Genomic DNA, 12,779 nt, shown 5'->3' with positions numbered 1-12,779 from the left:
TTGTGCCCCTGCTCACCTCCACCTGGCTCTCCTTCGTGTTCAGGCTCATCGGCCCTAAAGCAGCTCACCTGCAGATGTCAAGGTGATCTGGTTGTGCAGCCACCCAAATAGCAATGAGGGAGAGAGCACATGCATGTGGGCAAGGACACTGAACTGCTCTGCAGCCATGTAATGCATTGTAAAAATGCAGCTCATACAGGCACACGTGTAAGGTGGGAAAGGATGAGAGCTGATGTCTCTCAAAGGGTCAGAAAACCCTTCCTGGTGACATAGCTTCTGTGATAACTATGGATACACACAGAAGGGGACAGATCCCCTGGTCTGTGAGGGACAGCAAAATGGCACTCTGTCCTTTGTCCCTGCTGGCTGCCACTGCCAGGGGACGTACACTGCCCCATGAGGTGCCACCTCCTCCTCCACGTGCCCACCTCCCGCGCTGGCCCCGCCAGCAGTGTACCACCGCCAGTCTCACCCTGGTGTGGCTCTCCCCTGTGCCCATTCCCATGGCGTGAGCAGCCTCAGCCTTTCATTTTCCATGCGATACAATTACCTTTTAATTACATAGCCGAGGAATCCTGAGCTGCCAAGGCAGGAGCACCATTTTCAGTTTTGAAAATATGGTTTCTGAGTGCATCTCATAAACAGATAAATCACATAAATAAAAGAAGTTCTGTGCAAAACCTTTAAAATTTTTATTCTCTGATTCCTCTTCAGTCCATTATGGTGTTATTAACTATTATCTCTAATAGCATAAAGATGTAAACACATATTTGTTCACAGCTTTATATATAAGGTATCTCAGAGAAGGCTGTTAGGTATGTGACATTGAAACCAGAAAAGAACAAAAGAGCAAAACCGGAAGAAAAGTATAGTGAATTACAGTATGAAATCTATTTACACACCTTATCTGTACAACATCATAGTCTGTACATTTTGTAAAAAATAATCACATTCATTTACATCATTTTTAGTTTTTACCATACTTGACAGATAAAAAGTTATTGATAAAGATGACGAAAGAGAATTTCAAAACAATACCCATACTAATGTGCCAGGGGAAAAAAAAAAAAAAAAAAAGCTACAGGTTATCATAAACTTATTACTGTGCTTTGGAAAATAAAGGGGGTTGTGACATTTCAGCCACTGGTTTAGCTGACAATGGAAATGTTACTGACTTAGATTTAGCTACATACTGTTATCATTGGGCAGAACTAGGTTCAACACGAAGTGGTTAAACCGTATCACAGAATGCTCCTTTTAAATGTTATCCTGATGTACTCTCATAACGTACACGTTAGAACACATTATTATTAGTGTTTTTTCTTCAACAGAACAGCACTGCGTACTAACTTCTATTTGGTTATGTCAGGGTAGTACTGACAGCCCACAGCTTATATAGGCACTCATGGTAATGTGAAGGTACTTTTGTTTGTAAAAGTCTTTCCTGTATCCCTATGCACAGACAATAATTGCTCAGACAATAACCCTTATATACATAGCAGCTTACTCTGCAGCTTACTTGCTGGTTCTTCTTTTTTATCGGACTTATTTAACAATTCACTTTTCATTAGAGATGTCTGAAAAAATTCTGTATAAAGTGAATTTGGACTTTATTCACTATCACTTTGCTGAAATGGACAAATTCACAGTCAACAGATGTTTTTTAGAATTCACAAAAATAGGAGACAAATAATGCCAATGACTCATCTTAATCTTTATGCATGGTGTCTGAGACATGCAGTTGGCAATGCTTTATTTCATAAAGCTGTCTCAGACAGATTCTCTGGTTTGCTGAGGGTCTGTGTCTGTTGCTTTTCCCTTCATCATGTTAAAGGCAGAGGGAAGCCTGTGCGGGGTGCATTGGGACATGAAGTAGATGCTACAGAATGGGGCAGGATGCCTCCAACTTGACTGTAGAAGGCTTTTTGTAATGCTATTTGCCACCAAATAGTTATTGACACTACAGTACCAATGTATGCTTAAATTGGGTAGTTACTCAGCTGGCTACCTACAGCACCCATCACCAATTTTCTGGGAGTAAGAACAAGTGAGCACAGTGCCCTCTGGGCCTTTTCTGACATGAAAATGTTTGCACAAAACATTATAAAGTTAAACTGTCTCACAGAAAACATATTTTCTGTATTTAGATTCTATGATTTTTAATAGAGGGATGAGGTTCTAGCAAGTACTGCACTTTTCACTAGTTTGAAAGAAAAATATATGTAGCACCTCTCTCCTTTGCATGTCATTCTTTGCATGCCCACATGTCCCTTTACAAATTTAGTGATATGATCTATGTTCTCCCACTGGTACAACTTCAGTGTCTCATATGGCATTACTCCTATATGAAAAGTAGAAACAAGTCCAAATGCATCTGCACCCTGTTAAAGGAAGCCATGCTGTTTCGTTGCAAATTAAAATGTATTTTCTTATTTAAGCTTTTCTGTTTTATAATCCAGAAATCATTAATATGTAGATTTGGTCCATGCTCACCTAATTAGAACCAAGATAGTTTTCTCTAGGATACAATGAATTATAAACACATATAATTGGTGATGCATCATGCAGAACACACTTATAGAACTGATTGCTTGAAATCTCTTTTCTATACCATCACTCTGTCTCTGTGTCAACTCACTCAAAGAACCTCATTTGAACATAAAGATGAGTACACTTGAATGCTTGTCAAATTTGGGGAGAAAAGTACATCCTGCACATCACACCTCAGGGAGCTGAGCAGTCCTAATGCCACTTCAGATAAAGAAGCCTAAAGTGCAGAGATGTGTTTAATTTAGGTATAGGAGCAACCCTCAAAGCTCCAATGTGTCTTCTTATATTTGCAGGTAAGAGTTTGTTCAGAGATCTAGGAAAAATACTCAAGGTTAGCAGTGTTTCTGGAGTCTAAATACTTTGGGAATATATTTAAATACATGTGTAGGGGCATATCTTTAGACCCCATGGGACTGTCACTGGCAACCTACTTCACACTAAAATCTCATAGTTACTTCACCAAGTCACAGCAGAAAACACTGAACAACTGGAGGTGACCAGTAGCATCTTTAAAGTTGAATCTGGCAAAGTAACAATTCATCCAGTGATCATTGTTTAAGTCACATGATACCCACTATGTAAAGGTTGGTGTCATGTGACATACACCGATTTACCCGTTCTGCAGGACTCATGTGAACCATGGGGCCTTCTCTATTTTTGGTCTGACATAAATTTGTATCTCTCCAGGGAAATCCCATTAAAATAAATGGTGCTTGACTGACAAAGAGCTGAATTAAATCAGACCAAGAGATGCATGGACACTATGACAGCTGCCAACAATATCTCCAGTACTGGCAATATTTTCAAGAATGTACATGTATGTCTGCCAAGACCTGTCCTTTCCACTATTATTCCCTTTACCTGGCAATATGGTGGATCCTGGATTCTGCTAGCTCCATAGACTCTGTCATTTCAAATATCAGTGCAATTGTTTTTATGGATCAGAGTTACTCATGCAAACATATCTAATTCTCACTTGCTATTTAGAGTGGACACAGTTAAACATGACATGGGAAGTAAACATCACTGGGTTTATTTCTTTTAAAGAGTGCAAATGTTCTGTGTATATAAGAATCTGTCAGTTCTATGTCTTTTTCTTTTTTTTTTTTTTACAAAGTGGCTACATAAGAGGCTTGGCGTTGTTGAAAATTCCTTTTATTTATGCCTTTTATGGTAATTTTTAGGGATTCTAATTTTTTTTTGCTGGAGTCATGGTCAGGACTAAATTTTATCAGCTCAGATAGATACAGAATAGAATTAAGCTGAAGGAATTTACATTATTCCTTAAATGGGAGTGGTAACTTTATTGCAATATTCCTTGTTTTATCTGCCAAGTATGTCGTTCTAGAGACATATTTCAGTGAAAGTATTATATAAAAATTATATTCTCAACGGGCAATATGCTATCCAAGGCTGTTTATCCTATGCCAGACTGCTCTAGCAATAAAGCACCTCTACAGAAAATTGTTTAATAAAAGAACACAAACATCTGATTTTAAACAGAACAACTGGTGATTGCAATAGCAGTACTGGAGAATGCAGATGTTTTAATCAAAATAGTCTTTTCTGTTCAGACTGCAAAGGCAACCATACTTTCTGCACCTAAACTTAAAACCAGGCACTTCTGAAAGGAACAATGGGATTGGAATAAAACTCTGTAGAAAGTAACCTCTGAAATTTATACAATTAGCCAAGAAGTATTATCCTTTTCCCCTCTGTATAAGTGTTAAAGATTTCCTGGATTAGCACACTAAACTCCTAGTGCAGTTAATTATAGTCTTACACTTCTTTATTTTTCTTTTTGTTTTTCATAATCAGGAAAGAATTTCCTAATCCTTAAGGAAATTAATGTTTCCTTCAGTATAAATAAAGCGTAAAAAATTTTCTTGCTTCCCATCTTAACCTCTTCAACATGTACCAAAGCAGTCTGCATTGAACACGATACCATACATCTATCTTGTAGACATGTCGGAGGGTAAAGGGACCATTGCAGTAAATGAGTTTTTGAATAGTTACAGCTAGTAAACGCCAAGAGAACATCAGAATTAATATGAATACCATTTAAAAAAAAAAAAAACCAAACCAGAAAGCATCCATTGGTCAGCTGTGTCTGTTATTAACTGGTTGGCTGCACAAACCAATTTCCCAAATACCAACATGGAGAAAAGCAAAGCACTAAACTGTACATTTTGTAAAATATCACATCAAGCTGCATAATGAATGATATATCCACAGTTTTTCATGTTTTGAGGGACCTAGCTGATTTATATCATGGTGGTCTCTGTCTGCAGAAATGACTGAGCCCTTGAATTCCGGTGGAGCTGAGAAACACTTTCTGATCCATTTCGAGAAATTGAAGAGCTGTGGAGTCGGTAATCTCTGCCTGCTGTCTGCTTCCAGCACAAACTCCGCCATTTTCTCTTCAGCTCCCCTTGCACCTGTGTTAAAAAGAAAATGCATAAGATGATCTGAAAACATTATTTTATGTGAGGAACTTTTCCATGTTTACTGGCTGTCAAATGAGGACCTCTAGGAATAGAATCATAGAATGGTTTGGGTTGGTAGGGACTTTTAAAGATCATCTAGTCCAACTCTCCTGCCATTGACAGGGACACCTTTCATTAGATCGGGTTGCTCAAAGCCCCATCCAACTTGATCTTGAATGCTTCCAGTGATGGAGCATCCACAACTTCACTGGGCAAACTGTTCCAGTGTCTCTCCCACCTTCATAGAAAAAAATTATTCCTCAGATGCAATATAAATCTATCCTCTTTCAGTTTAAAACTGTTACCCCTTGTCCTGTCACTACAGGCCCTGCTAAACAGTCTTTCTCCACCTTTCTCATAATCCCCCCTTTTATACTGAAAGGCCACAATAAGGTCTCTCCAAAGCCTTCTCTTCTCCAGATGGAACAATCCCAACCCTCTCAGCCTCTCTTCATCAGAGAGGTGCTCCAACCTTCTGATAATTTTTGTAGCCCTCATTTGGACTCTAACTGGTCCATGTCATTCTTGTACTGAGGAAAATCACATTTCTTGACCTGCTGGCACCGTTTCTTTTGATGCATGATACCATTGTCTTTCTCAGCTGCAAGTGCACATTGCTGGCTTATGTCCGAATTTTCATCCCCCAGTATTCCCAAGTCCTTCTCTGTTGGGCTGCTCTCAATCCATTTATCCCCCAGTTTGTATTGGTATTGGGGATTGCCCCAGCCCAGTTGCAGGACCTTGTACTTTGCTTTGTTGAACTTCATGAGGTTCACATTGTCCCATTCCCAAGCCTTTCAAAGTCCCTGTGGATGGCATCCCTTCTCTCTAGAGTATTAAATCAGTTTTTACAAAGATTACAAAACTGAGGCAAAGACTGTGTCTGCACTGTCTGTGAGTAGATGCCCAAAGGCCACTTTCAAAATCAGTTTCGTATCACTTCTGCTGCAACATTAGCTTTCAGTATCTAGCTATTAATCACACGTACTTAAAGCATAGAATCAAATGATTAGCCAAAATCAGGCATCTCATGAATATCAAAGACCAGAATAGCACTCAGGAGGCCTGAATGTCAATTCCCTGTGCAAGCAGGTGCCCTCTTCAGACAGATTCCTCCTGTCAGACACTGCGTGTTGTCTAACGTATATTCTACCTTAAAAAGTGGCTACCATCAAAAGGAATTCCTTGCATCTTCCTCAGTTAAGATTAGGAAAGCTGCTACATGCTGAGCACTTTTGAAAATCTGCTGCTGTTCTGGGTGTTAGATTCTGTCAGATGATTGCCCCTAAACACTTACTAAATGGTGTTTCAAATTTTGGATAACTTTCTAGACTTGTTGCACCTCACTTGCATAATCCACATTGTTTGTAACAAAGCTAGAATTAGATCACATTAAATAACAGCAGACACACTAACACCTTGGTTTGAAAGAATTAGATTTCAAACAGCTCTTAACTCTTCACCTAAATACACTGATTTCTCCTGTTGCACAGAAACTGCCACATATATATTCTATAAATAGAAATGCAAACATCTTCTAAAACAGCTTCATGTATCAGAGTGGAATTGTAGGGGCACTTACACATTTACTGAAAACAATATTTAACATCCTCAGTAGGAAAGGTGAGACTTACTTCACTGTTCAAAAAACAATACAGGACAGCAACAATCAACCCCTGGGAAGAAACAATATTCTTTAGTTAGTAGGCAGCATCAACCTAGGTCAATAAAGCTTCCTTTGAATAAAAACTTTTAAATTTACCTGAAAAGATCCCAAACACAACTCAAAGATTATTTTATAATTATTGGAGCTGCGGTCAGGAAATAGAGCAAACACTGTGTAGTGAACTCCAAATAACGGAATAAGTAACAACGTGGATTTTGCAAGTCTCCTGGGTAAATAAAAGAGAAAAAACCTGGAGTTTAATGATAAGCTCTTGTTTTACTCAGATAAGAACCTGATGCAGTGTCATTTACATAAACCTCATATGACTTCAGATTTATAAACAGTAAGAGTCATTTATTGCAAACTGTTTTCCTTTCAGGCTTGCCATGAGATTAGCCACATAGTAACCTCATAAATTAATGTGTGCAATTCCATGTTATACTTCATCTTGCTGACCCTGCAGTCTTCCCAAAGCTGGTAGAAGGCTGCAGGGCCTCTCAAAACCAAAAGATCCGTTTTCAGTTGCCTTCTGGACAGCAGCAGGGTGTAGGACCTGCTGTGCCTTTTTGACACACATCCAGTTCCCAGCCCGATTTCATGGTGAGGTTCTGGGGGCTGAGGTTTTACAGCATTATTCCACACGACCACATTTGACAAAGTGTCAGATGTGCCAAGATATTTTTTACCTGGCATAAAAGGTTCAGAGAGGAAAGGAATAATGCCTTCCTGCAAAGTCATACTGAGAGATCCTCTTGTATGGAAGGCAAAATCTCTCGCTGAAATTAATGTGAATAACCTTTAAATATGCAACTGCATGGTTAGTCTATACATTGAACATACGCAGTATGCTAACAGTACCTAGGAAATGTAATCCAGAATAATCTTAACTGTGAGATTTTCATGAGCAATTTCAGATTTACCCCCAAATACCAAAATCTCGTAACTATGCTGATGGTATTAAGCATATACCATTAACTAATTTTTAATGCATTCAATTACATAATACATTTTAGCACATAGTGCTACTGACGTTAAGTAAGGAGAACTTTAAATTATTAAGCAGAGCAGCTTTGACAAACTGCCTGTGAAACCACTGAAATGATAAATTACTAATTCTCCCTTATCTGTCACTTATTTCACTCTAATAACATCAGTTTTATATATTAGCCAGGGCTGGTCATGCATGATTATGGATGTCTGGTATCAGATAAAATTCAAAAAGTTATAATGTTGAGTCCCATAATTCATCACTGTCTTGATGAATATAACTTGATTCAACAATGAAAGGATGCTGTTGTGACTTCATCTATTTTAACAGAAAAGTCAAGGTATTTCAAGCAGTTTTATTTTTTCTGTGTCAGTCTTCATGGCCTTCCTTTGTTCACAATGTCCCAGAGGCTGCATCTATTTATGTTGAAATAATCAGTTCTGACAGCAAAGTTTCTCAAGAATAGTAAAACCCTCGCATCCAAAGGTGATATCAGTGAGTGGGACAAATAGGATTTCCTTAGCAGAAGAAATTCATTTATGACTGCAGGAGATGATGATGGCAGCAAATTTCCTGGTTTCCCAAGTGAAATGGAAAACTGATTTTATTTGAACTTAACCTTACCCATTGCAAAAGTAAAATGAACAAAAAAAAAAGGATGGAACCAGGTACAAGCAAGTGGGACAGAGGAAGGGAATCAAAATAGTGACTTGGATGAGCAGTATTCATTTTAGCTTCATATTTCACTTTCACTCCATTCTTGTTTTAATAATTTTTGTCTAGACAATGTTATTTTCTCTATACTGCACTTACATTTTAGTGAAGGAAAGGGACAGACAGAATAGCCTTATTCTTCTCTGTATTTTATAAAAAGCATTTTGAAAAATGATCCTTCCCGACCTTTAATTTGCTCTGTAGATGCAGTATTTCTTGAGGAGGTTAATCTACTGTTCCCATGGGTATCGGCTAAAGACCATCCAATCCAAACTTAATCAGGCAATCAAATGCTAAAAGCAAAGAATTCACAGGGCTGAATAATGAAGGAATAAGTTGCTATTAATGAACATTTTATACTCTGAAGCGCTACAGTAAGCTGTGGAAAATGTTGGGGCTGATAGGAAGGGAATGCCTTGTTTTCATAAAATAAATACCACATGGAAACAGAGTTCCTGTCACAAGAAGTAAACTTGAGGGGATTTCCTGCCCACAGGTCAGACATTATGATAAACAATACTGTGGCAACTGCATAATTTTGTCTGTGTTGATTTGGCTCTCCTACATGTTTAGATAATTCAAGCAGCAAACACAAAAAATGGACCCTTGTAGCTCTATGAAGCAAAGCCTTATGTCAATCTAGTATGTCCCCCTTTCTGTGGAGCAATACAATTATTTGCTTTTTGCATCAAATGTGTCATGTTGTTTACAAAACATGTAAGGTCCTAGTTCTCTTGGCTTTAAAGATATGATTTACTTTAGCATACCATGTTTTATCTACTTTTAGGACAGGAATTCACTATTTTTTAAATGAAAAGAAAGGTGTTACCCAGGAGCACATTTTCAAAAACATATTTTGAATATTCAGTGTTCATGTTAGGTTTTGTCATTGAAATGCCATATTAACATCCTGAAGTGTCAAACTCAGTGTCTGTATCTGGGCTTTAAAATAAGACCTACTACAGCAGACTCTTGATTCTGGATTACAGTATCCAGCAGCTATTATAGCAAACAACAATAACTGATATGGCAATATAATAAAGAACAAATCCAATTTTAGCAATGTATTTAAATTGCTCCCCAACATTCCTCGATTTAAAGCTGTGGAAACAATGGATGTTAGGATTTGATGTTCAAACCGAAACACAAAAGAAAGAAAGCCTATTCAGAAATGAAATTGATCTAAATCAGAAACACTCATTTTCCTCTAGAAAAATAAAGATGCTATTTTAAATCAACATAAACCAGTATATTTAGGTTTTTTACTTTTTGGGAACAACATAACTTCTTTCCAGCTCTTAATATCTATGTAAATATTACAACAAAATGTATTTTAGAAATGAAAAATGAAAAAAAAATGTTTTAAGGAGGCTGAAGCAAAATGTTTTGATCTTGAAACTTTTGTTATGTTGAAATAGTTATACATTAAAAGAAAGATATTAGTTTCCATACTTTTTGTATCAGCATATTCATTAAACTCAAATTCAAGAATAGCTTGTTGATCTTTATGAAATTGCATATTTTTAATTGAATTTAGTGTCTGACAAAAAAAAATTATGTTAATCTCTATTTTGGCATAATGACAAGATCTTTATTAAACCACATCTAAAAGTACGTCTGAATTAAAGGTATTTATAGTATCACAGCAATTGTTGGTAGCATGTTTCAGCAGAGGGAATGTTACAGAGATTATTTTGGTTCTTTATATAATATCTAAAAATATGACTCACTTGTACTGTGACTGGTCATTTCCTCCAACATCTGGAGATCTTAACTTCTGCAGTAAGATTCTTATAATACTAATGAAAAGTATAAAATTCACCTGCAAAGAAAACAAATATAATGGTGATTTCTGACTTCTCCACTCAATATGCAGCACAAAGAAATGCTTATCAAGCCAGACAAATCAGCCCAGCTGTGGGTGTTGTGTACCTCCTGCCAGAACACATCAAGCTCTACACTATCAAACCTATTGTCTGTTTTCTGCCTCACTAGGTTCGTTCTGTCCAGCACACCTCTGTGTGGCCCCCAGTTCTAGGCTGGCTAGCAAAAGCCTTTTAAAGCTCAAGTTGTCAGAAACACCCTTCTTCCAGAAACTCAGCTGAAGACAGGTTTCCTAAAAGGATGGCACTGGATGCCATTCAGTGCAATCAAGCATTGTCCTAAATTGTCACATGGATTCACAACTGGAAGCCCAAAGGAAACTGTGAGTCCCATACACAGTTTTGACCCTCTCTTGCCTCTCATCTTGACTTTTAATATATTCTGTTTGAATTAGGGAAAGCGAAGATTGTTGCACAGGTGATCTGTACACTCTAATCGAGCACAGAAAGGGCCTCTCATAAGTATCTGTCTGTCTTGGGATTGATGCAGACATTATCACTGAAGGAACTGAATCCTTGCAGTCTAATTCTCGTGACAGCCCTCTGAGATAGAACAGTAGTATTATTTTATTTCATATTTTATTTTATAGAAAGGCACTTGCATAATAAAAGTTCTGATCAGACCCTGATCAATCTAGAAAATTGAACTATAAAACTCAGTAGGTCCTAAGTCTCACTCCCAATTATTTCTTCACCCCTGGCTTTTGGCATCTTGTGTGAAGAAGCCCTTCCGCTGCTGGATTGTTTGACGTGATCTAGAAAACCACACACTAAATATTGCATGACCGTACTAAAGTGAGGGAACACTTGGAATTCATACCTTCACAGCAACATGAACTAAAAACTACAGCTACAGCTACATAAACAAACAGCTGTATCAAATGCACACATTTTAGAAGAAATCAACCTAGAGAAACATTACTACCACTGTGAAAATGAGCATTTTATTGTTTTTTACTAACCCTATCCCAAAGCCCCAAACCAGGAGGCTGTAACTACATCACACTTTTATTGAGAAACATCATGACTCTTTCACACCATCTATCCAAAGAGCTTGCAATGATCTATTTTCTTTGTTGAATGGCAGGCAGCACTGACCTTACTATTCAAATATTTAAATCTTCAACTTCTATTTTTTCTAAAGGTAAGAGGGAATGGTGAGGCTTTCCATGGTATATGTATATTGAAAATTATGTTCTCACAAATGTAGTGTTTTTCACTTGTCAAATAATAATTTTACATGACATTTCATTAGCTCCTCTTGCTCTAAGACTGCACACTCTACTTTGCACAACGGTAAGTTTGCATAGCATCCTAGCTGCCACAATTAATGTGCTGGTTGTAGTTTGATGCTCCAAAAAGACAGGCTACTTATCCAGCAGGAAAGGTGAGTGTCACTGCTTTTATAACTCCCCTTTACAACTTAACTTCCCAAATGCAAAATGTAGTTGATCAAACAGCTGAAGAATCATCTGATCAGAGAAGTGGCTTCACACAGTAGACACTGCAGAATCACTTGGCCATCTTTAGTTGCTCTCACCCCTAAAACATGATGTTTAGGAGAAGAAAAATATCTGGAAGGAGATAGCAGATCCCAAACATGTGTACCTGGCAAGCCAGAAAAGGTCATTTGCAAAATATTTGCCTATGTCTTACAATCCCTTTATATCAAATCAAAAATAGAACCATTGGAAAAAAAAAAAAAAAAAAAAAGGAGAATGACACCTCCTTTGCCTCAAACAATGATTCCAGTCAGATTTTATGATATACTGGACTTTTGCTGACTGACTAGTACTCTGTTTTCTTAACTCACAACTCATGTCTCAGTCTTTGCTAAGATCCACCTGCAAGTCAAGTCTGCCAGTGAGCACTTGGATAACTTCTGTTTCCAAGTCTAGGACTTCTTTGGAGAAGCACTGCTTTCTGGCACATGAAGTCTCAGCTGTCTACCAGATAGCTGTTTAAATTGAACATCCAGAGAACAGACTCATCTTTCTGTAAACCCCAGGTGGTTTGGTTTGTTTTTATTTTTCATCATATTTTCTTTACTCTGGCCCACCCTCCATGCTCCAGCTCCTTGGAGGTACATGTATTATTTTCATGCTGTCGTTCTGTGGCATGCTCCTTTCTTTGTATCATAAAACATCTTTTCTGTGAGTTCTTACCTTACATCATTTCACTCATATGCCTACTCTGCTTTCTCTCCAAACACTACAGAATTCACTCTGATGAAGATGATAGGAAGTTCTCTCAAAATGATTTTCAGCAGACACAGATTGAAAGTCAAGCCCAAAGTGTAACATGGACTCTTGGAATCTTAAGTAATCTAATAATGCCTTGATTTTTCTGACTAAAGTATTAAAAATAAAGTAAGCATATCTGAAATGTATTAATTTGCACTGTGACTGTTTTCAGAGATGGACATATAACCATATTATATTATGCCTAAAGTTAATTACACAATCATCACAGTGAATAGGAATTTTATTATG

General features: G+C 37.5%; 1 protein-coding gene across 2 annotated transcripts in view; it reads right to left on the bottom strand.

Annotated features, from left to right (window-relative positions):
* Nucleotides 1-668: 668 nt before the first annotated feature.
* The window catches only part of VIPR2 (vasoactive intestinal peptide receptor 2), a 61,095-nt gene continuing 48,984 nt past the window's right edge, over nt 669-12,779 (bottom strand). The window contains exons 10-13 of one of the 2 annotated variants that reach the window (XM_033009732.2): nt 10,135-10,226; nt 6,799-6,928; nt 6,671-6,712; nt 669-4,988 (exon numbers count right to left, since the gene is read on the bottom strand). In XM_033009732.2, coding sequence (XP_032865623.2) covers nt 4,815-4,988; nt 6,671-6,712; nt 6,799-6,928; nt 10,135-10,226 — 438 coding nt within the window. In that variant the 3' untranslated portion in view covers nt 669-4,814. Of the gene's footprint in view, nt 4,989-6,618; nt 6,713-6,798; nt 6,929-10,134; nt 10,227-12,779 lie in introns of both variants that reach the window. The other variant, XM_033009733.2, reaches the window with a different exon arrangement.

The sequence above is a fragment of the Tyto alba genome, unplaced genomic scaffold (assembly GCF_018691265.1).
Source record: "Tyto alba isolate M040663 unplaced genomic scaffold, T.alba_DEE_v4.0 Super-Scaffold_38, whole genome shotgun sequence".
In the NCBI taxonomy this organism is placed as follows: Eukaryota; Metazoa; Chordata; class Aves; order Strigiformes; family Tytonidae; genus Tyto; species Tyto alba.
The sequence above is the reverse complement of the archived record's forward strand: the minus strand, read 5'-3'. Positions and strand labels throughout refer to the sequence as shown.